This window comes from Oncorhynchus clarkii, chromosome 20, assembly GCF_045791955.1.
Source record: "Oncorhynchus clarkii lewisi isolate Uvic-CL-2024 chromosome 20, UVic_Ocla_1.0, whole genome shotgun sequence".
Lineage (NCBI taxonomy): Eukaryota > Metazoa > Chordata > Actinopteri > Salmoniformes > Salmonidae > Oncorhynchus > Oncorhynchus clarkii.
Window position 1 is genome coordinate 22,728,140 of NC_092166.1, and position 27,506 is coordinate 22,755,645.

A 27,506-nucleotide genomic window follows, 5' to 3' on the forward strand; every position below is an offset into this window, starting at 1 on the left:
TTTGTTTTCCTTGGTAAGTACTATTATGTAAGATAATATGAATGACATGTTCATTCACCTTGAGGGCTTTTTGTGCTAACTTGATGTAAGTAAGCCACGTGTGTGTACCTTGTTGGAACAATCACGTCTAATATGACAATGATTGATTGATGATGATTGACTATTGATGGATTATGCTAATGTTGTCAGATGATGCTGAAATTCACTGTAAATCTTGGTGCATGGTTCCTCATTTCCCTCCATTTCTTCAGTTATCATCATGTACAGAGATAGATACACACAGTTCTTGTGTCAAATCACATCTTCAGAGAGTTGCTCTTAGATAGTGAACTGTCTGTGTAACAGAAGGCTTGATAGAGGAATAGAGCATATGTACAAAGTGGCTGTCCATTCTTCAGTTCCGTAAACATTCATGAAGCAATGTTTTATTTTGGTGCTGGGCTTTTCTTCCTTTTTAAGAATTTGAACTTTTCAAAAAAAGGTATGAAGAATATCTTAAGATATGTTCAATTCCAGTTCCTTGTTCCTGGAAAAGCAAAGTTCCATTTCACTAAAACACACAAATATACCAAGTACAACATACTGCACTTCAGTAACAGTACAGAGGAACTAAAGGAGATATCACTTAAGAATACACAGAAGTATTCAGAGAAATGTGTAATCAGTGTTGTATTTCCTTCCAATGCAGCATAGAGTGACAGACGTAAACAGAAATGAAAAATAAATGTATCTTTTTATATATTTTTTTTTGACACTGAACTCCGGCTCTTAACTTCAACTGGGGGACTGAAGTTCATCCTCTCTTCAAAGGTCGGCCTTGCAGTAAAACAAATCCACACAGCTGCACAGTCTCTGCCTGGTCTGGCCGTCAGAAGGAACTATGGCCTACTGAGTTGGAAGGAATAAAAGGGCACTTTGTAAAAAAACTTGGGCTGCAACATGTATCTTCTTTTCTGAGAAGACAGATTACAGTCAGTCATAAGTCATCCTCCTAGCTCCCACCCACAAACAGTTCAGGTGGTGTGTTAGGATTCACGGTCGCTGTCCTCAGCCCCGTACATGTCAGCCAGTTTCCTGAAGCGGGGCCCCCAGTCACTGAGGTAGTTGTAGTCCTGGTCCCCCTCAGAGGATGCTGACTCCAAGGAGCTCAGAGACTCAGCCACTGAGCTGGTTCCCTCGTAGGCATATGTGGCCAGAGAGTCATAAGGGGGGGCGGTGGGGTTACTGTCGTTATCCTGCACCCGCTGGTTTATGAAGTCCCGGACGTCTGCGTTGTCCCGCGACGGGATGGCTGTCCGTCTGATAGGGGGGTACAGAGTGCCCGAAGGGATGATGTCCCGCCTCTGCTTGCTCTCCTCGATGGCCTCGGGGTTACGCAGAGCCCCGATGTCGAAAGCCTGGGTGTCCTCCTCTCCGCCCCCCTCGTCATTGTAGCTGACCACGTTGTCTCGCACGTCCTCTTTAGAGATGATCAGAGGCTCCTTCTTCTTCTGCCTCTTCAGAGCAGCAAACAGCACTATGATCACTGAGAGATAAACAGGGAGAAAGAGACAGACAGGGACAGAGATGGACACAAAGAAAGAGATGGAGAGTCAGTGTTAGAGAGAGGTTTGCTGTTCAGGGCTGGGTGATTTCATATTATCTTGCTGCTCATGCTGCAGTGAACACTGCATTAGAACACGGCCTGCATCATGCATCCACAGCCCAGTAACAATTTAGAAACGACTGCAGTAGAGATGCTGAAAAATGTTTTAATTCCAACATCACAATGAGATTGTAACTACTAACTTATAAATAACCAAGAATGGTGCCACATTTTAAAGCTGCTATATGTAACTTTTTAGGCGATCCGACCAAATATAGAAATGTAAGTATGGATGTCATTCTCATTGAATGCAAGTCTAAGAAGTAATAGATCTGATCTATGTGTGCTATTTCTATGCTTCCCGTTCTCAAGTTTAGTTTTTGCGTCTTTTACTTTGGGTTTTGTACACCAGCTTCAAACAGCTGAAAATACAATATTTTTGGTTATGCTAAATATATTTATTTAGATTGTACAATGATTCTCTACACTATACATTGCTTATTTTGTCACATAAACTGAAATGAGGCTAACTATTAGTATTTTAGAAACTACGAAATGTTGGAGAGATTTCTGCATATTGCACCTTTAAATAAATGCATTTCCATTACACTGTATATGTAGTTAATGGTGCTGACGTAATATATTGGGGTAATTGCATTCCATGTTGTATTAAACTAACTCCTGGTGTATAAAAGGTTAATTTTACTGCCAGTCCTGTTGAATTACTATCCTGTCCACAATCTCAATCCCCTCAGACTTGTTTTGATCCTCTATATATAACACTTTTACTGTAGACAGCCAAGAGTGAAATAGGCTATCTACTGGGAAATGTAGGGCTTTTCTTAGAAGCACCTGTGTGTGTGTGTGTGTGTGTGTGTGTGTGTGTGTGTGTGTGTGTGTGTGTGTGTGTGTGTGTGTGTGTGTGTGTGTGTGTGTGTGTGTGTGTGTGTGTGTGTGTGTGTGCGTTATACAGAAGGGGCAAATTTAACTACACTATAACCTGTGAAATTTCTTATTAAAGACATATTTCCAAACAGTTTGCATACATTAATATGAATGACTAAATTGGAGATGGAGATGCGTCAGAGGCTGACGGACGGACGGCCGGACCGCCGGACCGACAGACAGACAGCTATACTCACTGAGGAGGATGATGACACACAGCAGGATAGCCACCAGGGCCCCGGTGCTAAGTCCAGCTGAGCTGGTCTGGGCCTCGGCGTTGCACAGCTCCATGTTGCCTTCGCGGTCGCAGGTGCACACGCGCACCGTCAGCGTCCCCGTGCTGCTCTGCATGGGGAAGTCCCCATCCGTGATCACCACAGGAACCAGGTAGATGCTCTTGTGCAGTTGGCTGTAGCTGGAGCGCCGGGTTAGGACGCCAGCTGTGTTATCTATGGAGAGAAAAAACATACAGTACCAGTCAAAAGTTTGGACACACCTACTCATTCAAGGGTTTTTCTTTATTTTTACTATTTTCTACATTGTAGAATAATAGTGAAGACAGCAAAACTATGAAATAACACATATGGAATCATGTAGTAACCCAAAAAGTGTTAAACAAATTAAAATCTATTTTATATTTGAGATTCTTCAAAGTAGCCACCCTTTGCCTTGATGACAGCTCTGCACACTCTTGGCATTCTCTCAACCTGCTTAAGCTGGAATACTTTTCTAAAATGTCTTGAAAGAGTTCCCACATATGTTGAGCACTTGTTGGCTGCTTTTCCTTCACTCTGCAGTCCAACTCATCCCAATTGGGTTGAGGTCAGGTAATTGTGGAGGCCAGGTCATCTGATGCAGCACTTCATCACTCTCCTTCTTGTTCTTCTTCACTATAATATCAGGTGATGACTGGTGTGATAGAGACCCCAAAATATCCTACAGTACAGTACTCACCGCCATTGTCTTTGACTGTGAAGTTGCCTCTGTAAGCCCCCTCCATAGCCAGACTGAAAAAGAACTTGTGTCCACCCACCGGGTCATCTGCATCCACAGCACTCACCGTCTGGATCTTCTGTTTACGGGATAAAAAAACAGATTGATAAAAAACAAACAATCTGTGTGCTCTCAGATAGCAAGAATAGTAAGGTGCTCTTTGGTTCCCCCGGTTTGTAACATCAGAGGAAAAATTGGAGGCTAAACTTCTAGGATATAGACCATCTATATAGACCAAACAGATTGATATGTTTATTTAATTGGTGGCAATAATAACCATTGTGGAAGATATATTGTGGATGATTTTATTGAGTCCTCTCAAGGGACCTTGCTTGGTAAACAGGAGCACAGCAAACACAAACACCTCAGTGAATTTATGATTATGAATAATGACAGAGGGATGAAGGAGGGATGAAAGGCGAGGGAGTAGAGGAGAAGGCGTGTGCTGGGCACCTATTTAAACATGCCCTTGATGTGTGACAGCTACTGTCACCTGCCTTGTGCTGCCATGATAGATTATCTCATCAGCCGCCTCACAAAGTAGACCCTGGAGACCAATCACTACCCCAGAGGACTGCAGTACTCATCACAATGCTTTATCACCATTTACATACATGAGTATTCCTGGGCATATACTCTACCTATTGTAGCACCTCTAGATGTCACTAGGATATGGACGTAATTATAGCAGCGAGAATAATAAAATCATGTCAATCTATCATGGGATGTAAGTGGAGGATCCGTGTTCTGTACCTGTCCAGCCTTAGTCTTTTCACAAACAAATGTCTCGTAGAAAGAGGCGAACTTGGGTGCGTTGTCGTTGACATCTAGAAGACGGACATAGACTGGCACCCAACTGGTCTGCAGAGGTTTGTCTGTGTGTGGGAAAACATACACATCACAACAATGTATAATAATTGTAATAAATAATTATGTATGATTTTAGTTTTTTTAATGTTTCAACAAAGGACAGAATATAATCATTGAACTCCATAGACTTGGTAGAATAGTTTGTTTTGTGAATTAATGTGCATGATAAAGCTGAGAAAGACATACTGAACTCTGTTGCGATAACAGAAATGTTGTGCCAGGCAGCTTCTTCTCGGTCAAGAGGTCTTATGATAAATATGGACCCATTCCCAGAATGCACGTTGAAAAGCCTGTCTAGATCAGTACGACGATCAATGGAGTACCTGTAAAATAGGCATACAAATATTGATACAAGAACAAATAAAAGCATGGACTATTTTCTTCCATTCCCCTACAACCTCTATTGCTGAACTTGACAACCCTTTTGAAAGGAATTAGTCTTTCCTGCCCTCTCTGTGCATTCACAAAATTATTCTGAATACTGCACACCCTGGGGATCTGTCCTAAACAGCCAATGGGACTTAAATCCCTCTATTTTCCTCCCTTTCTTCTTTACCCGGACTGGCCTGGAAGGAAAACAGCCCTGAACAGAGGCCCAGAACAGACCAGCCCTATCAGTTTGATCATCCAGCAGATTACGCAATGATCTAATTAAATGTATCCTGGAATGCCCTTTCAGTGTATTTCCATGAGGAGTGGTAATTAAGGGACTTTGGACATTGATAAGAACTCACTAAAAAAGTGTGTGCGCGTGTGTGGAGATGAGCAAAACACACAGCTTGTCCTTCACTCATTAGTCTTTCTATGGACACAACGTATCCTCGACTCCAAATTTAATGAGATGGCCGATTCAACTCTAATCATTCTACATTTAAAAAAAATACTGTAACACAACCTTTAACACTCATCAAATGACCCCTGATACAAATGATTATAACCAATCTCCCCATGACCTTGGTGTGGGTGGTACGTACAGGAGAACTGAATGGGTGGGCTGGAGGGAAAACAAAGCAGTGCTCTAACTAACCTGACTGGACTGTTGTATCCATCCGGGTCCATAGCCCTGACAGACCCTACTGCAGTACCCACGGCTGCATCCTCCTTCACCTCCATCATGTAGCTGGCTTTCTCAAACAGAGGAGGCTCATCCACATCTTCTATGCCAATCCTGACTGTGGCCATGTCCTTGGTGGGTAGGTACCCCAGGAAGCGAGTGTCCAAGGTCTGAGTGTTCTGTACCTGGATCTCCAGTGTGTAGGATCGGGTCTTTTCATAGTCCAGCGGCTGCAGGGACGGGGACACAATAGAACAAAGTAGATGACTCATGTTTTGTAATGATGCAGTACAAATGTATTTTGATAATAGCGTTTCTGATGGTCTAATGGCCTCAGGCCTATCCAGGACTGATAATAGGGTATATATGCCCTATAGTTGTGGCTGACTATCTTTGTCATAACAGATATTACCTTTAAAACAGTAATGATGCCTTCCTGTGAGTCTTTGTCCGTGATGACATCGAACATGTCCAAACCATCCCCACTGACAACACTGTAGTACATCTCCGCATTCTTCCCAAGGTCTTTATCTACTGCGTTGATTCTCCCAACTGGGATTCCAGTTTTTATAGACTCTGGAACACTGAACTGATATATACCTGGAATCACAAACAGACACACATACTGTATGTAAATCAACGGATGTTCTAACAAATTAACTTTGAGATAATTCATATTAGACTATTTGCATTTGTAGCATTCACTCCCATTTCACCATTTGTGTCACTAATTAGGTTGGAGAGTATAAGGAAAGTGTCTCATGAAACGGAGCCAAGAGAGCCTGGAACCATGAACAGAATTGCATAAGCTTGTCACAAATAGAAGAGGTTGTTGGTCTTCCTTTGGCATGGTGAGTGAGTGTTTTTTTTGTGCCAGCTTCTCCTCAATACTTCCATGTTTCTGATGCTAACACATTTAACAATTCAGATTGTTAGGGAGCCTGTGAGCCTGCATCACGGCCCTGCAGCAGTGTTAGTGGTGAATTAAACTTGCTCATGGTGACCAATTACACAGTTTCTGTTTCCCCCTAGCATGGTGCTGACTGGGGGTGTAAGCCTCCTGCTGCAAGGTGTCATCAACTGACAAGGTGGAGAGAGAGATGTGAGAAGGCATATCTCACACTGTGTGTGTGGAGTGTATCAGAAGTTTTTTCCCCTTTAGTTTCCACCATCCAACCACTGGACTTTAACAGAATATTAATGACAAAAGCAATCTGTCAAAGTCAAACAGATTCCGGGATGTTTCTCATTTGTGTGTGTGTGTGTGTGTGTGTGTGTGTGTGTGTGTGTGTGTGTGTGTGTGTGTGTGTGTGTGTGTGTGTGTGTGTGTGTGTGTGTGTGTGTGTGTGTGAGAGAGAGCATGAGAGAGGGAGACACTCAGTATTACGCTGCTCGTCTAATCAGGATTATCAAGCTGATTCACTTCGTGGGACCCGGCATTGCAATTTAATCACCGCTAACCCTGTATAAGATGGACACACTTACACACACACAGCACACTGACACTACCACTTTTATACTAGGACTACTATGAATACTTTAACCACCAGTATAATTCCCGTCATTGTGCCTCACTTTTAGTCTTCTACTCACTCTGAGAGAAGCGTGGGGGGTTGTCGTTGACGTCGGTCAGGGTGATATTGACTGTGGTGGTTCCAGTTAAGCCTCCCCTTTGGCCCGCCATGTCCTTGGCCTCAATCACCACCTGGTAGTGCTCCCGCTTCTCCCGGTCCATCTCTCCAGGCCCCAGGGCTGTCCTGATGATACCTGAGGACAAACCAGAAGAATACAATATTCATGTGTCACATAATATAACGATGTATTGTTAATGAGTTAGCTAAGAACATTTATCCTTCTCTGGTCCTGTAGGGATTAGTCATGGTGCCACCATGCCAAACAGATTTAAGTGATGTGGGTATAGTTAGAGTGAACTAATTTATGTGCAGGTCCTTTGTTTAAATACTGTATTGGCAACTACTATAGTTACAACTACCAATGGGAATAATGTAACTAATAACTGTTCTGAGAAAGAAGCACCTCTTGCAAATAAATGGTCACCACAACCGTTTCACATTGCTAAGACCTTGTGCTTGGATTTAATGAGAAACATTTAATACGGGTATGTAACCTAATTATTTTTATGGAACAGTAAAAAATGGCAACTGCCCCGACCTTCCATTAGATAGCACACAAGACCATCTGGCCTGGCTTGTTTTGTTTCTGTGAATGGGTTCTATCATCTGCAATATAACTGTTTTCAGATAAACCCTCAGAAACACCATTTTTTTTCTCCAAAGCTCTTAGGATTTCATGTCCTCTGGTGTGATGGGGACATCATCTTCCATGTCACATCAGGGATAAACCATATCGTTGTTAAGCCACACAATAATCTGCCAGTTGGAGGCTTTTATTGTTTCCATTTGTTTAAACACAGAACGAGCGACAGGATGTTCCAGAGTGCACATTAGAAATGATTAAATGTTTCAGTGTACTTTGGAAAATGCACAGGGGGCTGAGAGAATAGCAATAGCCCTGGCAGTCTCACTCTGAACATTACATTACCGTATCTCTCTCTCTCTTCATTGTAGTAATAATTGCTTTGAGGAATAAAAGAGCATTGCTGGTGGTCCAAACAAACAAACAGACGGACAGACAGACCTGTGTTTGGGTCCACAGAGAAGTATGGGTGCCCCTGGCTGATGCTGTATCGTAGTTTAGCGCTGTTCCCGTACATGCTGTCATCTGCATCCGTGGCTGTTACCTGGGTGACTGAAGTACCTGAGAACGGAAGATGATAGCTGAGGATGAATATGAACTCACATCAACTGTCAAAACCATTCATGCTTCAAAGAAAAGCAAACAAAATATTTGACACTTTAAGGCACCATTGACCTTGAAATGTTACTGATCTTTAATCATCAAAGGTTAAAACATAAATTGAAAGGTCATGTCAAAAGTCAAATTGAAAGTGAAAGAGAACTTACCTATATTAGACCTCTCAGGTGCACTGGCAATGTAAAGTTCCTTTGCGAATTTAGGCTCATTGTCATTGATATCGTGAAGTTTAACGATGAACTCTGTCTCAGGCTCCAGTTTCAGGCCTGTGTTCTTGTTGACTACGGTGGCTCGGAGGGTATAGAAGGCCTTCTCCTCTCTGTCCAGTCTCTTATTGGCATGGAGGTCACCATTGTTTTCATCAATAGTAAATATGTCTCCAGCCCCGTCCCCGGTTAGAATGTACTTCAGGGTTCCATCCCCCTTGTCCATGTCAGATTGAAGCTGCCATAGAAAATAAAAAGCATAGTCAACATATTTGTCTCCTTGGAGAAATGGGGCCTGAAGTCAGCAAGGCAAATACCAGATGTATACTACAGATGTAGGATCTTAATTGCATCACTCTTTTGATGCTGAGAATTTTCCAGCACAGCAGGAAATGCAAACTTGTAGTGTATTCAAGGCTTAAAAAGTCTTCTAAAATCTAATTTCCACTTTAAAATGTGAGACTTGATTTGCCCTAGTGGAAAATCTATCAACCCCTACAAAAAATGTTAAATTAATTATAATCAACGAACGAAGATCTGTTTCGGATCAAAACGTTGTCAATAAATCGGTGAATTGGGAGCCTTAAAAACCTCTTACTTCTACCCCCTCCTTTTTCGAACATTCTGTTAAAAATCGCGCAACTTTTCAGCGTCCTGCTACTCATGCCAGGAATATAGTATATGCATATGATTAGTATGTGTGGATAGAAAACACTCTGAAGTTTCTAAAACTGGTTAAATCACGGCTGTGACTATAACAGATCGTGTGTTTCATTGAAAAACGCAAGAAAAACTGCTCTCTGAAAGCTAAAAATAATTTCCATAAGTCACTTCCATGGGTTGTTAAAAGAGGACAAAATTTAATATCGACCTGCATGCAATTCATACAAATTCCACACGATGTCGCCATTGTCGTCATTTTCAATTGAATTTTTTGTTGGAAAATCCATCTATCTGGCTTCCGTTTCTTCCAGTCTCCACCAGGATGTTGTTAATGTGGACATGGGCAGCCATTGATTTGCACACGAGGAGCTATTGAATATACATCACCCTGTAATCATTTTGATAGATTATAAACGTTTACTAATACCTAAAGTTGGATTACAAAAGGATTTCGAAGTGTTTTGTGAAAGTTTATCGTCGACTTTTTTAATTTAAAAAAATGATGCAGCGTTAAAAAACAATGTTTTTTTCTGAATGACACAGCTTCCATAGAAAGCTATTTTGGGTATATATGGACCGATTTAAACGAAAAAAAGACCCAATAGTGATGTTTATGGGGCATATAGGAGTGCCAAGAAAGAAGCTCGTCAAAGGTAATGAATGTTTTATATTTTATTTCTGCGTTTTGTGCTGCGTCGGATAAGCAGAGTCTTTGTTTACGTCGCATTCAGGCATTTTCAGGTGGTGCATGCTATCAGATAATACCTTCTCATGCTTTCGCCGAAAAGCATTTTAAAAATCTGACTTGTTGGCTAGGTTCACAACGAGTGTAGCTTTAATTCAATACCCTGCTTGTGAATTTTGATCAAGGTTTGAGTTTAAACGAGTACATTTAGCATTTAGCGTAGCGCATTTGCATTTCCAGGTGCCTACTTGAGACATATTTTTTTTTTACATTTATTTAACTACACAAGTCAGTAAAGAACAAATTCTTATTTTCAACGACAGCCTAGGAACAGTGGGCTTACTTGCTTGTTCAGGGGAAGAAAGACAGATTTTTTACCTTGTCAGCTCAGGAATTTGATCTTGCGACCTTTCAGTTACAAGTCCAATGCTCTAACCACTAGGCTACGCCCCATAATAATGAACATTTCCTGTTGCTGTAGGCTTATTTGACTACTTTAGCAAACTGGCTTAAATGAAGGTCCTACATCTATCTGTATATACTATTCAACAACTGCTTTTAACAGACCTAGGGCTTATTCCATATAAATATTCTAGTCCATTTAGGGATTGGACTAGCATTCCAATGGGGAAACTCCCTATCTAATTTAACTGACAGGAATAAACATGGAATTGACCCCAACTCTGGAGGTCAGCTTGTAAAACACCAACAGATTTACAGTTTGCATTAGATGGTGTGACAGTTGATGGGTTGTGAGGAGGAGTGTGAGTGACAGGTAGGGTAGGTGACGGGTGCTGATGGTGAGTGACTCATTCTGTCTTTCCTTAATACGGTCTTGCTTTGCTGACAACGTCTTGATTTGTATTTGGACTAAAAATCTGTAAGGTAATGCTCCGGTTTCTCTGTACCAGCATACCTGGTTTATAAAGGATATATGTTATTTAGTACACACATTTAATACCTACCCATTTTTCTGTCAAACAGTATATTATATACCTCTCCAGGTCCTTTTGTCTATCTAAAATGTTAGACATTATACAGTAGTACACCAATCCAAACAGAGATTCACTGAATTAATTAGTGAACATCCCAGTGCACTCTCAATGCCCTCTTATCACTGTCATTAAAAACACACAGCAAGTCAAGTAATTGTCAAAGTACAAGGCAGTCTCAGAACATGCACACTTGAATGAAACAGGAGTTGACAATGATCGAGGGACAGAAAGGAGAGAATCTTTGAAAATGAAGAAAGCCAAGATGGTACGAAGCCTAGATATGACAAAGGATGAATGATTGACGCCTCCCACAGATGTCTTAGAAAATCACCTAAATCCAGCATGTAACACATAATACCTGCAATTCCCCTCTGAGCACACATCTCATCTCTTATTCCCATGCCTCTAAGTAGACATTATGCAAATTTGAGCAATGGGCATAGAATGGGGCTTTATCCTCTACCATACTCAGTGTGTGTCCCATCTTTACTGCATCACACTTATATGCATTTCAACAGTGCTATAATTATGTTTGTGGTACACCTAAGCACATAGGCGGTGTTCCATAAGGCTAAGGGAAGCTAAGTTTCTCCTGAAATAACCTAAATTAAATGACAAGTTTAATAAACAAGTTTTTAAATTAAAATTATTATACAAAATTATTGCAACCAATAGAATGTTATAATGTTATATATAAACAATCATCCCAGCTATGCAGATTTTGCTGCGAAGAGAGAATCATTAGATCACTTGTTTTGCTACTGCCCATATGTAGCTTGTTTTTGGTCACAGGTTCAGGAATGGCTGAGTTAACTCTGTTGGGTGATTTGAAAAGTCATAGTAAATTGATCAATGTAACAATACTCTTAGCAAATGTGTTTATCTTTAACCATTGTGTAGTGATCGGGTCTGTGGGACCCATTTTCAGTGTTTATGAAAATAAAAATGATACAATGAATTATATTTTAAACCTGAGACTCACTGGCCTTGGCTACTTTTCTGTGAAGAACATGTAAAATAACATACTTTCATTGAGTGCACACTGTGCACCCCCCTACACATTTATATTACATAAGTGGTTTTCGGTTTCACTGGACCCGAGGGTAATAAAAGTGTGGAAAAGTGTGTGTGTAGGTGAAAACAAGTAAAAATGAAACAAAAAGGTTTGCTGTGTACCTTCACTCTGTCTTCCTCCTCATTGGGCCTGCTGTTTCAACACAGCACCAATAACCTGTCTGTCTCCCGGCCTGTCTGCCTGTCTCCCGCTTTTCTCGCACTCTTTACCCTTTGTAGTGTGTGAAACTACACAATGTCTTGCTGGTACCTGCACAATGTTATTACAATACATTATTTTGGTACATTGTAAAGAATTCAGTATTTTCCCCCACTCTACCAAAGCCAGATGCAAATTGGGGGAGGGACACAACAAATAAACAGCTTTGCATGGCTCTTTACCTCTTTACCACAATCAATCAGTATGGCAAAAATCATCTCTGCTCAGAGGGCCTTAGACATTATTTTGCAGAGAGAAAAACTAGTGTGGAAGGCGCATCTTCCACTTTGGAAGATAAAGATTTTTCCAAATATGAGGATCATGTCTCTGTCAATTTGGAGTCTGACAGTGAGTTGGAAGAAGAGGATGAGATTGACCCTCAGCCAGCCCCAGGACCAGCCGTCAGCAGCCAGCCCCAGGACCAGCCCGTCAGCAACCCGCTAATCAGCAGCCTGCAGGAGGAGAAATATGGATGTCAACAAAATGGTGAAATTGAATGGTCTTTTTGCCCAAGGAATAAGCCACCCCGCATGGCTGCCAATGTGATGAGGATGCAACCAGGGCCGACGCTGATGGCAGTTACTCATGTGCAGGACATAAAGTCTTCTTTTGAACTGTTCATCCTAGACACCATCCAGAAAATCATTATGGAATTTGTGTCATACGTGCCAAAGAAAGTAAAAAAATGTGGTACTCATGCGGCATAGGGATGAGAGAATCTGTGGCCAGAAACATCAAAAAACAGAAATCATAATGGATTACAATGCCACAAAAGGAGGGGTGGACAATTTAGACAAGCTGGTGACTTGCTACAGCTGCAAAATAAGAACCCTACGCTGGCCACATGTGATATTCTTCAACATCTTGGACAACTCGGCGTACAATGCGTTTATCAACTGGATGGCATTGAACCTAGATTGGAACAGAGGGAAGCTCCAGAAAAGACGTCTCTTTCTCGAGAAGCTGGACAAGGCATTGGTAAGACCTCAAATCCAGAGGAGGCAACATATCCCAAGGACCCCAGCTTCTGCAGCAATCGTGAGGAGGATTCAGGAGGAAGATGCTGGTGCCGTAACCGTCCGACCCACAGAACCAACAACTCCAATACCAGAAGTAAGTCTGGTAAATCTAATTTTATCGAATAAAACGAATAGCGCTTTTATTGATACATGTGATCTAGCAGAGATAAATGGCAAAAATGAACCATGTATGCTGTCTATATTTCTTGTAATTGATATAAGTCAACATCTAAGTATTAAATATTAAGTATTTTTACATAAATTGTTATGGCTGTATTGTTTTAAAACCCCAATAATATTGTGGGTCCATCAGACCTGTGAACATTGGGTGAATAACAAAAACATGAACACCACACAACGGTTAATTTACAATCTGTAGAAACTATGAGAATAGAAAGGTTCAGAACTTTTGTGAAACCTCACAGCTCAGTGGAAAAATACATGGCAGCTAGAAATCAATACTGGATGGTCTTCAGAGATACAGTTGAAGTTGGAAGTTTACATACTCTTAGGTTTGAGTCAATAAAACTAGGTTTTTAACCACTCCATAAAATTCTTGTTAACAAACTATAGTTTTGGCAAGTCGGTTAGGACATCTACTTTGTGCATGACACAAGTAATTTTTCCAACAATTGTTCACAGACAGATTATTTCACTTATAATTCACTATATCACAATTCCAGTGGGTCAGAAGTTAACATACACAAAGTTGAATGTGCCTTTAAACAGCTTGGAAAATTTCAGAAAATTATGTCATGGCTTTAGAAGCTTCTGATAGGCTAATTGACATCTTTTTGAGTCAATTGGAGGTGTACCTGTGGATGTATTTCAAGGCCTACCTTCAAACCCAGTGCCTCTTTGCTTGACATCATGGGAAAATCAAAATAAATCAGCCAAGACCTCAGAAAAAAATGTAGACCTCCACAACTCTGGTTCATCCTTGGGAGCAATTTCCAAATGCCTGAAGGTACCACGTTCATCTGTACAAACAATAGTACGCCATGGGACCACGCAGCCATCATACCGCTCAGGAAGGAGGCACGTTCTGTCTCCTAGAGATTAACGTACTTTGGTGCGAAAAGTGCAATTAAATCCCAGAACAACAGCAACGGACCTTGTGAAGATGCTGGAGGAAACAGGTACAAACGTATCTATATCCACAGTAAAACGAGACCTATATTGACATAACCTGAAAGGCCGCTTTCCATAAAAAAGCCAGACTACAGTTTGCAACTGAACATGGGGACCAAGATCGTACTTTTTGGAGAAATGTCCTCTGGTCTGATGAAACAAAAATAGAACAGTTTGACCATAATAACCATTGTTATGTTTGGAGGAAAAAGGGAGAGGCTTGCAAGCCAAAGAACACCATCCCAACAGTGAAGCATGGGGTGGCAGCATTATGTTGTGGGGGTCATTGGCTGCAGGAGGGACTGGTGCACTTCACAAAATAGATGGCATCATGAGGATGGAAAATTATGTGGATATATTGAAGCAACATTTCAAGACATTATTCGGGAAGTTAAAGCTTGGTCGCAAATGGGTCTTCCAAATGGACAATGACCCCAAGCATACTTCCAAAGTTGTGGCAAAATGGCTTAAGGTCAACAAAGTCAAGGTATTGGAGTGGCCACCACAAAGCCCTGACCTCAATCTTATAGAACATTTGTGGGCAGAACTGAAAAAGCTTGTGCGAGCAAGAAGGCCTACAAACCTGACTCAGTTACACCAGCTCAGTCAGGAATGTCAGGAATGTGCCAAAATTCACCCAACTTATTGTGGGAAGCTTGTGGAAGGCTATCCAAAACATTTGACCCAAGTTAAACAATTAAAAGGCAATGCTAACAAATACTAATTGAGTGTATGTAAACTTCTGACCCACTGGGAATGTGATGAAAGAAATAAAAGCTGAAATAAATCATTCTCTCTACTATTATTCTGACATTTCACATTCTTAAAATAAAGTGGAGATCCTAACTGACATAAGACAGGAATTTTTACTAGGATTAAATGTCAGGAACTGTGAAAAACTGAGTTTAAATGTATTTGGTGTATGTAAACTTCCGACTTCAACTGTAGATGGGAGGGGTTTCAAGGTAGCTGAAGGTTTGGACTAAAAACAAACAAAAGATAACTAATTTTAAATATACTATCCGTGAAATGTATGTAGTATGTATAAACTGGAAGTCGAAGCCTAAGTATTGTTGTCCAATAGTTTACTCTAATTAGGGGAGGATTGGCAGGGTCATGGGAAAATAATAATGAAGCAATATATACAGTATTTAAAAATAAAATATTAAAATATAATTTTTATAAAAATCTATACATGGGGGGTTGGAATCTATGCAGACAATTACATTGATAGAAGCCACAATCTATCTAGATTAAAGCTGATCTACCCCCCCCCCCCCCTCCCCCCACTTCTATGCCAAAATGATATATTCTTATTAGCCTACTCCTGTCTATACAGAAATAAATGGATTCATTCAAAATATGCTACTACACCATAAAGCATGATTTGGAGAATCAGAGGAAGGGCCGTAAGCCTATTAGATAGTTGCAGACAACGTCGTGTTTATTGATCTGTTTGTCAGTTTCAGCAGAGTACAGGCTACCCTATAATTAATAAGATTCTGCTATTGTCTCCAGTCTTATACATTTGATTTAACCTTTATTTTGATAGAGAGTCAATACTGACACCAAGGTCTCTGATATACTGTGCATTTGGAAAGTATTCAGGCTCCTTAACTTTTTCCACATTTTGTTACGTTACCTTATTCTAAAATTGATTATTAAATAGTTTTTTCCCTCAGCAATCTACACTCAAAACCCCACAATGACAAAGCAAAAACAGGTTTTTAGAAATGTTGGCAAATTTATAAAGACTACAAAACTTAAATATCACATTTACATAAGTATTCAGACCCTTTACTCAGCACTTTGTTGAAGCACCTTTGGCAGCGATCGCAGCCTCAAGTCTTCTTGGGTATGTATGATGCTACAAGCTTGGCACACCTGTATTTGGGGAGTTTTCCCATTTTTCTCTGAAGATCCTCTCGAGCTCTGTCATGTTGGATGGGGAGTGTCGCTGCACAGCTATTTTCAGGTCCGGGCTCTGGCTGGGCCACTCAAGGACATTCAGAGACTTGTCCTGAAGCCACTCCTGCATTGTCTTGCCTGTGTACTTAGGGTCGTTGTCCTGTTGGAAGGTGAACCTTCGCCCCAGTCTGAGGTCCTTAGCGCTCTGCAGCAGGTTTTCGTTAAGGATCTCTCTGTACTTTGCTCCGTTCATCTTTCCCTCGATCCTGACTAGTCTCCCAGTCCCTGCCGCTGAAAAACATCCCCACTGCATGATGCTGCCACCACCAATCTTCCCCGTAGGGATCGTGCAAGGTTTCCTCCAGATGTGACACTAGGCATTCAGGCTAAAGAGTTCAATCTTGGATTCATCAGACCAGATCATTTGGTTTCTCATGGTTTGAGAGTCCTTTAGGTGCCTTTTGGCAAACTCCAAGCGGGCTGTCATGTGTCTTTTACTGAGGAATGGCTTCCGTCTGGCCACTCTACCATAAAGACCTGATTGGTGGAGTACTGCAGATATGGTTGTCCATCTGGAACTCTGGCGCTCTGTCAGAGTGACCATTGGGTTCTTGGTCACCTCCTTGACCATGGCCCTTCTCCCACGATTGCTCAGTTTGGCCGGGTGGCCAGCGCTAGGAAGAGTCTTGGTGGTTCCAAACTTCGTCCATTTAAGAATGATGGAGGCCACTGTCATCTTGGGGACCTTCAATGCTGCAGAAACTTTTGGTACCCTTCCCCAGATCTGTGCCTCGAAAGAATCCTGTCTCGGAGCTCTATGGACAATTTCTTCGACCTCATTGCTTGATTTTTGCTCTGACATGCATTGTCAACTGTGCGACCTTATATAGACTGGTGTGTGCCTCCCAAATCATGTCCAGTCAATAGAATTTACCACAGGTGGACCTGTTTTTTCTTTGTTATTATGCGGTATTATATGTAGATTGACGAGGAAAAATGTTTATTTAATCCATTTTAGAATAAGGCTGTAGTGTAACAAACTATGGAAAAAGTCAAGGGGTCTGAATACTTTCCAAATGCACTGTAGCCTAGGCCTACTCCACTATGCACTGTAGCCTAGGCCTACTCCACTATGCACTGTAGCCTAGGCCTACTCCACTATGCACTGCATCGAACAGTCTTTTTTGCGAACAGTGATTGAGTTATATTATTAGTCTAAATGATGACTATCCAATTTACTCATCACTTTAGAAATAGTAAGATATCTTACTTACAAGTCTGGAAATGTGATGATGCATGGAATGCTTTATTATAAAGGTACATTTTTATGGCGACACACGCGCAGTCTTAGCCTGAACATCTATAACACACAAGAAGGCTGTTCAGTTCCATCAGAGAGGACAGAACAGTCAACATCACATGTGACAGATAACATCTTATTATATGCATGGCAGCACAGAGCCAGGCTTGGTGGAGAAAAAAAGAGGGACCTGACAAGGTGAATCATTTTCTACAAGGCATATGGAAATAATCCACCACACAGCGTTGCTCCACTCCCCAGGGCTCCACAGAGCAACCTAACGCAAGACTAGTGGTGGTGGCTCCAGAATAACTTTCTCTCCTACTCTTTCTCTCCTCTCTTCCTCTCTCTCTCTCACTCTCTTTCTAGTTCTCTCTCCCACTCTGCGTTTGCCCTTTTTCCTCTCCATCCTTGATCATCTCCCTACATGCTCTGTGAAGCTGGGTCTCGCTGTAAGAGCCTGGAGGGTTACAGGGTACAACAGGGTACTACAGGGTACATGGCCTCAGTAGCTCCAGTATTCTCTAGCCTTCTAAAACAGGCCCCCTGCAGTGCTGCAGGCATCTCCACATCTAGCTACTCCACAATACTACTTCTGATTCATGGCTCTATCTGTTGTCTTCTGAGATCTGAGGTAAAGGTGGCAATGCATGCTGTTTTTGTACATCAGAATATCCCAATCCTTGTGGGGGGATATAATCTTAGGTTTGTCTGGCCAGAGACATTGATATTAGGGTTGGGTGGTCTCCAGATGTTCATACTGTTCCTGTACCATACCAGGGTATATGGTATTACCGGTAGTGCTATATTAATATGTTGTTTTTTTACGCACAAAACAAATGTAGGCAGCAGGGATCTTGATCCAGGAGGGGATTGATTGTCTCTGCTGTAACCAAGAAGCTTGATCTTGCAAGCTAGCCCCTTATCTAGCAAGTTAGCAAACCAAATGCATAGCAGAAGCCCTGAGCGTAGATAGTTAACTTGGTCAAACTTTATGTGGATAGTCTGGATTTTCCATCTCTAGATGCTCTACAGATGGTCATACTATCAAAAAACGATCTATTAATTAGCAACTAAAGTTAGGGTAAGGGGTAAGTAGATAGTTAATTAAAATGTTACTGATAGTCTGTAGAGCATCTACAGATGTTCGATCCAAATAAAGTATTACCGTTACTTAAGCAGTAGTGTAGCACGCACCCCCGCAGCCGAGCTTTAGTGGGCCCCCAACCACCCAAAAATGTCAAATAAATTGACAATTTTTGTACGGTTTTGAAAATCTTACCACCGGTATTTCAAAATACCCCAGTACACATTATATACGGTATACCGCCCAAGCCTAATTGGCATTTGATGCTCTGGGAGATTTCTCAATATTCATATTATCTTTGTGTCAAGGCCGGAATTCAACAGTTGCAGACAGTGGAGTTTTCCCCACACACTTAAGTGCATGGCAACAATAAAACAAAAGAAGGCTAATGGACATACCTTGCCAATGTACTGCTTATCACTCCCAGTGTACTCTTCCTGTAGAAAGAACTGGTTCCACATCCATCCTCGTTTGAAACGTTTCAGTATCTTCCCTCCCTTTGTTCCATCTCTGTCCTCCTCTCCTCCCATCTCTAACACAGTCTTTCTGCTAATAGATGTGGAGTTCACATAAAGGGACAAGCACGCCCATATCATGGTCAGCAAGCAAGTCCTCATGGTGGAATTGTGGTATTTGCACAGAACGCCAATCCTCTATCTGCACTGGTTTTTACGTCCTTTAAGGGAGCTGGGCTTCACCCTCATAGTCCTCTTCCTTGATGGCTGTGTAGAAACCTTGCGGAGGGGAAGATGAGAAACAATTATAGGGACATACTTTCACTCTGGAGATCATTTTGTTTCCCATTGCGGACGGGGTATCATGATGTGAATACAGAAAATACAAACAATGCATGAAAACAAAAGACAATCGAATAATGCTATTGAAAACCTTAATTGAAAAAACTGGAATGCCTTTGATTTCAATAAGCCTTTAACACAGAAAAGACTAAAAGGGGTTTGCACACTAATCAATGAATCGATAGTCCACATCCCCATGAACTGCTTTTTTTAGAGAACAGAACACTTACAGAGCCAATATGTCACTTATGGTAATGTCCTTTTCTGTGTCTACTGTGAACACTATCTGCATTGGTGTTATACAACCTAATAACATGCCATGCTGACCAGATGAAATATAAACCACACACAGACAGACGCATCCTGCTACCAACATCATCTCCAGCAATCATCAGCTGCTTCACTCGTCAAGCCATGCCTCGGCCCCTTTTCTACTTATCAAGGAAATTGCCAATGTGATTGCAGTGGAAAGGGGAGGGTAGTGCAGATGTATTTTCTATTCAGTGCATTTCTGTTTCCCCCTCTACGACTTGCGGTCTACAGTGTCGGTGCTGGCATTAAGTGTGTGGCTACTCATCAGCATAGAAAGCTAAGGGTCAACACTGCTTCACTGACGGTGACAGGGATGGATGCAGAGGCCACCAATCAGTTAAAAGACATAATTAAGATGGGTGGATTAACTCCTGCAATCATGTCGTTGCTTTTCTACCGCTGCCATTCAACCTTTCAACCTCTCTTCCATTAGGGCCATTATGCCTGCTTTATGAATTAGACTAATTGAATAAGGTACCAACAGATACTAAAGTGTATTGATTTGCTGTCAGAATCAGTCTGGTTTAAAGGACCCCAGGGGTTTGTAATTGTGTGCTAGGGTACTGGGGACCGTGGGCTGGGGGTTCTTACTATATGTTCAGTTGATGGGATTAATCCCTGTGTATATCAGTGTGGAAGTGAGGCCTAGAAAACTGCAATGTAGAGTAGTGGGACTAGCCTAGTGAAGCACATTAGTCAAGGCTCCAGCCCAGCCGGGAGCCATTTGCCTCAGCTTTGTGACCTGTTAAATCCCTTGACAGTCTCTCGCTGGGGGAAGTCACCTGGATCTAGAGTGTTTGTTTTTTTACATACTATATCAGAGGACACAGACACATAGCTTCCCATACATTCCCTCTACAAAATGTCTGCTAATTCATTGACAGGTCCTGCTGAGAGACAAGGGTCCATGCAGTGCAGCCTGAATATCAACTTGTGTGAGATGAACGAACAAGCCAGTGGTTAAGATTCGCTGGAGCCTACCTCTGTACGTTAATAAAATAACACATTAAAACCACCCAAAGTCTGCTCAATATTATTATATTATATTAATAACACATCATATTTATTTCAGAGTCTGTATTCTGGATGTGATACATACAATATCTGTCTAAATGCATCCAATATACAGTACCATATAGATTAGTAATACATTCATAATACAGACTCAGAAACACACAATCTTCTATTTTGGACAACATGCCATCTCATGTCACTGCAACAGAAACCTACTAGACCATCTAGTATGACCTTCAGGTGACACGACACTCGTTCTCTCCCTGCTGCCTTTAAAGCCTTGCATTTCATGGCAGGGAGATTTAAAGGGGAGGAGGGCTGTGCTGGTGGGTGTTGAAGAGTAATGCGGGGTAGGGGGGTTAGAGGGGGTCTGACAGGCTGTGGGGAGTCAGCGGGGAGGCGGGTGGAGAGCGAGGACCAATAGACTAGCAACACCTGTGGGGGTGACAGGAGTGAAGAGCTGGGCTTAAGATTGTGTCATGTGGTGGGGGTGAGAAGCCAGCGCAGCAGCTCAGCCCCTTCTGTTCTGCCACCCTGCAGACAGCCTCAGCTACTGCCTTAGCCTCAGCCACAGCGAGCCTTATGAGACTGCCTCAGCCACTGCCACAGCGAGCCTGATGAGACTGCCTCAGCCACAGTGGGCCTAATGAGTCCCACAGGAGCAATTAGAGGTGAAGAAAGGAGAATGTCAGCCCTGGGCTGCCTGTGTGTGAGAAGGGAGAGGAGGTAGGCGGTCAACAGGTGAAAGAACTGCTACAACAACAGGGCAGAGCAGCCTTATAAAGGCACCTAATGGGTGTTCCTGTGTCACAGAAACACACACACTGTCTGCAGACTGCTAATGACTGCAGACTGCTAAAGTCCTGGAGGTGGAACTATCAGCTGTTGACTAACTTTTGGAACAGTTTAAATGTGTACTGTATTACAAAAAAGCGTATGAATTTGGTATGGTACAGCAGCTAAGGCTGATATAAAATAATAGAAGCACACTAAAAGCACCCAAGGCCAGAAAAACATGTTTTTCTATATCTATTCCACAGTATCCAACTTCCCTATAAAAAAAGGTATGTCTGGAAGGTAAATTGCATTTGGGTGGTGGATGTTAGGAGGGGGGCTGCTATCAGGTTGCCACCACTCGGAGCGATAGGCAGCCAAGCAGCTGACTGTCATTCCCCAGGGACCAGTAGGCCATCAATACCTATTGATCTGTCTGTTTAGGGAGGGGAGTCTGTCTAGACTATAGACTTCATGATGCCATATTATCTATCACTCTATTGCTCTAAGTGATAAATATTTCCTCCTCTCGTGTAACATCTGTTATTTCTTTGACTTGTACCATTGAAAACAAAACAATGAGTGAGGTCAGATGATTAATGATACCCTGACATATCTTATTCAATATAGCAATCCTCCCTTCAGAAAAAAACACATATTTGCATTGAGCAGTCTGATTTGAGCTTGCACAACTATTATAGTGCATTCTCTGAGTAGAGAAGACTGTCACACAACATGGGTGCTAATCCCTACTCCCATCTCCCCCTCTCATCTCCCATCACTTACAAGGGTCCCAGTCCCTCCCCACTCCCACTATAATCTCCCCAGCAAAATGTGTGCACTAATCTTAACTAGAGGAGATAATAGAGTGTGTGCGTTTTCCTGAATGGAACTGCCATGTGCACCAACACAATTATTGTCAAGGAGCGTCGGTCGCCGTCATGCTCATACCAGATGGGACCTCTTAATTAGGTAACCAGAAACTAGGCATGAAGTGATTTGGAGGCAATGCTCATTACATTGTGCCACCTCTGATTCTGTATGTATTGGTCCTGTTTCTATCATTGTCTTTGAATGGCGTGATGTCAGTTCCACACCATTGCACCTACAGAAGCTCTTCTTACATGACTGCATTTTGAGGACAAATAAATGCCACCCAAACATAGATGTCGGCTAACAGTTTTCAAGATAAATACATTTGTGTGTGTTTGTGTTGTTTAGACCTCCCAAAGCTGTTTTGTTTCCTCAATCATCCGTGCGTGTGTAGTGGTTCATTGCTTTACTGTTGGATACTAAAGAAGATGACACCTTCTTAACCTGTGTGTGTCTTTTATTTATGGCGTCGTCGTCAATGGGGCTTCCTGTGTAACCCAGTGTCTCCCAGTGTGTGTTGTGGGTGGCTGTTTGGGTTCCTCCTTGGAGGAGGAGAACGTGTGAGAACAGAAACTTTATGGTCCGCTTGTGCAAAGACCCAGCAGGAGTCTTCAAGTCAGAGCTTTTCCTCCACCATTGTGGCCAGGAACTGGAATGTGGCTGCCTTTCTATTACAATGCAAATGTGCCAGCGTCTGGTGGAGCTACTGTTTATGTGTGTGTGTGTGTGTGTGTGTGTGTGTGTGTGTGTGTGTGTGTGTGTGTGTGTGTGTGTGTGTGTGTGTGTGTGTGTGTGTGTGTGTGTGTGAGAGTGAGAGGGCCTCCCACTGCGCACACACTGGTTGAATCAACATTGTTTCCACGTCGTTTCACTGTTTCAAATTACATTGAACCAACATGGAATAGACACTGAATTGATGTCAGTGCCCTGTAGGCTTGTTCTATGGCCGTGGTCCAGCTTCTCTAATGAACCATGAAGGAATCATGACACTGCTAGCCATTGCCAAAACCATAGGAAAATAATTACATAATATGATCTAATTCAAAACCACTGTCCATATTCAACCAACTCCTACTGTCCTCATGCAAAAGAAGAATTTGTCTGGGAGTTGGGCCGAAGAGATATTCAATATTTAAAGTCTAAAATGTTTGACCTTCCACTCCCTGTTCCATGTTAACAGTAAACACCCACACATGTCAGAAGGGGGAGCAGCATTAAGACGAATCCCCTGGGAGAAAGCAGTGCAGTGGGAAGAGGGCAGGGTCAAGCACTGGATGACCCCCAGAGGTCAACATGTGTCATCATGGTTAAGATGTATGTGAAAGAAGCACTGGCCATCTTGAGTTATGCCACAGGTTTGGTCAATAAACTACTTGATGTTAGGCCTTACTGTATACACAGCTACAGTAAATGTCTTGCAAATGGTCAATAGGAGAGCAAATACCTCTATTGCCTCAGTTAACACATTGCAGCTGATGGATACAAGGGTTAAACTATAGCACAAAATAAACATTGCTTTTCATGTTTACCAACACATTTTCATTCTTTCCCACACTTCTTAAATTCAATAATTGAAATGGCAGATACAAAGAGTGTTTCTGAAAACTTAGCTGCCGTTCTCATAGAGCGACTGGGTCCATTAGCAATTATGTTTCAAACTAGCTTTCCTACATCAATGCCCTCTTTTCAAATCTCTTTCTGTGAAGTATTTTCACCTTCAATTAAGCTTGACAAAGCCTGAGAACTAACCAAACAAATAAAGCTAACATTTATAATGGAAAGAAAAGATTGTGTGTGGGTATGACACCAGCGTGCGTGTTAGCCTCAGGGTGGGGATTCTGCGCTGGGGAGAAATAAACAATCTATTAGATTTAACAGGGAAAGAGCTCCTCTCTATTTCAAACACCAAACTCACATTCACAGCCAATCCTTCAATGATACAAAATAAGGCCTGTGGCAAAGAACACCTGTACTAGAGGTTACAACTCTCAATCAATAACAAATCGATGGGCTTGTTTTCATAGTTGGTAGTACACCAGCCTATCTGAAAATAATACATTCATTCCCATGCCTTCACTGATCGTTGAAGACTATTTGTTGTATTGTTTGTGTGTTAAATGTACAGTAGTGTTTTCAGTCCATTGATAGATTATCATGGGAATGTAAGTTGTTATTTTAGACTCTTTTTGTCCTTGTTATTCCAGGTACAGTAGTGTTAAAAATCAAAGAGAGATTTAATGACAACATTAGGCCTTGTTATAGACATGCTGACTGCTGATAAGGCTCCCTCTCAAGTAAGCTATAATTGCCATGGCTGTCAAACAGTGCATGAAAATATTTGAAAAGGGGCATAAATTGTCTTCGAAAGACAATTTAATACTTCTATTCCAGGCAGAAGAGCCGATTTGTTGTCAAAAGTAATTGTTCATTTGAATATAACAATTCAACAACTCATTATAGCTCTGCCTATGCTATTCAATGGCTTGGATATAGTACATTGTTCTCAGAAGATCAGTGTTCGTGGTATCATCCCAAATGTCAGGAGTTTGATCTATAAAAACATCACAAACACCTCTATAGGTAAGTTCCTGTGCAACTGATGACAGACCTGTGCTAGTCAATGCAATCCAACCTCTCGCTAGCTTGACAAACACATGGGACAATGGCCCATTGTCAAATGAGGTGACACACAAGCTAATTGGCATGGAAAACTATTTACAAACTCTAGGTACATTTGCATACAGACCTCAAATCTTTTCAGTTTGATTATACTGTTTGACAAATGTGAGTGCACTCGGATTACGTTGTGGTAAAATGAAACTGCTGACGGATGATGTGAATAAAGAATAGGTATTCTGAGAATACAGCGGGTGGCATGTACTATTCACACTCACTCACAATAACACGTTTAGACATGTAAGATGAAAGTAGTTAAGAAAAAGGCTATTCCAAGAGACACATAGGTGTGAAAACATGACTGTGTGATCAATATACCCATATGGGAACATCCATTACTGTGTGATCAATATACCCATATGGGAACATCCATTACTGTGTGATCAATATACCCATATGGGAACATCCATTCCTGTGTGATCAATATACCCATATGGGAACATCCATTCCTGTGTGATCAATATACCCATATGGGAACATCCATTACTGTGTGATCAATATACCCATATGGGAACATCCATTCCTGTGTGATCAATATACCCATATGGGAACATCCATTCCTGTGTGATCAATATGCCCTAATGGGAACATCCATTCCTGTGTGATCAATATGCCCATATGGGAACATCCATTTCTGTGTGATCAATATGCCCTTATGGGAACATCCATTCTTGTGTGATCAATATGCCCATATGGGAACATCCATTTCTGTGTGATCAATATGCCCTAATGGGAACATCCATTCCTGTGTGATCAATATACCCATAAGGGAACATCCATATGGGAACATCCATATGGGAACATCCATTCCTGTGTGCATGTTCCTCTGCGACCACATGAGGGCACAATTAAAGAGATGTGTGAATTTTCCAAATGAGACTCAATTGGAACACCTCACATAGTGGACATAGAAATGAATCATAATTCCCTATAGTGAAGGGTCACATAATTGTTTTAATTTAGGTTTAAGACAGTGGGATAACCAATCCTTTTCTACTGGTGTAATCCGTGGAAAGCAGTTTGATCCAAAGGTCACAGTGACCTGGGTGGCTAGTGGGAAACTAGCGTAGAGCTGGGCTTTCTATAGTTCTGGAGACACTCAGAATGTTGAATGTTGGGTATATTTACAACATCCACACAACAGGTCATTTATAAGATAATCATCATCAACCAATAGTATTGCAAGCTTCTTACAACAGCATTTCAGTATTTCAGGCTTCTAACATTCAGAGAAATGGTTTTAGACCCCTGTCTTGGTACAGTCGGCTATGCAGTACGATGTGCACAAGAAAGTGTGTTAATAATCAGGCATGCTTTACCAACAGAAACACGTTCTTATTCATGAATACACACCACAAAAAAACGTTTGACTAATTTGAACAGGCTAATTGGTCATTAACAGAATTATTTATTTATCTTAGTCATTAAAAAATGCTATTTGGCAACCGCCTGGAATTCATGGGTTAAATAGATTCTAATTATTGCCGTGGAAAATAAAGGGCAAAGTGTTGCCTGTATTTTCGTTTTTTTACATCATTTATCATTCACAAACTCCTGAGGCATGCTCTGCACATAGGACATAGCAGTCTGAGAACAGTAAGATACAGGTGTCTTGCCTCAGCTCTGACTAACGGGTAGACTAGACGTGGATTTAGGGTAGCACCCACATCTACATTAGAGTATGTCCAGGTCCACAGCAATAGAGCGCCAGTGTTTAAACAATAAATAAAACAGTACACACCAAGCATTTCTAATAGGACATACAAAAGGTTTACACTGTTGGCTATGAGTGCTTTACCACTAATACAATGCCACTATAAACAGTAACCTACAGTAGTCTACTATATCATGAGACTTCCCATTACAATTCAACAAACATGGCCATCATAATCCATTTAATCTAAAAAAACATGATATTTTACAAGGGAGCCTTGATTTAATTCCCTGACATGTAATATGAAACAGGAACCCACACCTTGAGCCACCGGTGCCAAACAACACTATCACTAAAGACATAACTGCCACTAACAATAAAAAATAAAATAGATAACTTTAAATCGGATTAAATTAAGGGGTCTGATTGGATCATGACAGACTATACCGGGAACACGAAAATATGCAGCTTTTTCGACACATAGCAAGTGCATTTTATTTTCGAGAAAACATTCGGGTTTTAGCCGGATACGATCAATTAGACCAATTTATGGGATAGTTTCATTCTAAATGATCAAATGAAAGCAACTTTGTTGAAGTTATAAGCATTTTTTTTAACAAACTAGAGGAAGCGCAGCCTACCGAACAATTGAACACACTAAAGTGCTATTGTAAAGGACCGTCAAAAAGACAATATTTCACGACCGCTATTTCAGCATCCACAGTTAAATAAAACACATTGGCACTTACCACGGTTTGATGTAGCAGAAAGTTCAATCAAGGTGCGCCTGTGTGAATCCGTTGTATGCGACCGACACACTGAACACGGAGTGGTCTCTCTCTCTCTCTCTCTCTCTC

The 27,506-nt window shown here is 41.5% G+C and overlaps 1 protein-coding gene across 1 annotated transcript; it reads right to left on the reverse strand.

Annotated features, from left to right (window-relative positions):
* On the reverse strand, positions 1–27,506 carry LOC139376092 (cadherin-6-like). The gene is made up of 12 exons (XM_071118272.1): positions 27,399–27,506; positions 18,948–19,283; positions 8,432–8,726; positions 8,106–8,225; positions 7,041–7,214; positions 5,860–6,047; positions 5,421–5,677; positions 4,580–4,716; positions 4,277–4,398; positions 3,485–3,602; positions 2,728–2,979; positions 1–1,525 (listed from the first exon to the last, which is right to left on the reverse strand). Exons 2-12 carry the CDS (start codon positions 19,164–19,166, stop codon positions 1,026–1,028), a joined length of 2,382 nt encoding a protein of 793 aa, XP_070974373.1. The 5' UTR covers positions 19,167–19,283; positions 27,399–27,506; the 3' UTR covers positions 1–1,025.

What these genes read in the sequence shown, in the direction of transcription:
- LOC139376092 (XM_071118272.1), bottom strand. Translation starts at nt 19,166, where the DNA reads ATGAGGACTTGCTTGCTGACCATGATATGGGCGTGCTTGTCCCTTTAT. An exon ending in CTCTGTGGACCCAAACACAG is followed by an intron (nt 7,215 to 8,105) that starts GTCTGTCTGTCC and finishes GTTTGTCCTCAG; the next exon opens with GTATCATCAGGACAGCCCTG. An exon ending in CACAGTCAAAGACAATGGCG is followed by an intron (nt 2,980 to 3,484) that starts GTGAGTACTGTA and finishes TTCTCTCCATAG; the next exon opens with ATAACACAGCTGGCGTCCTA.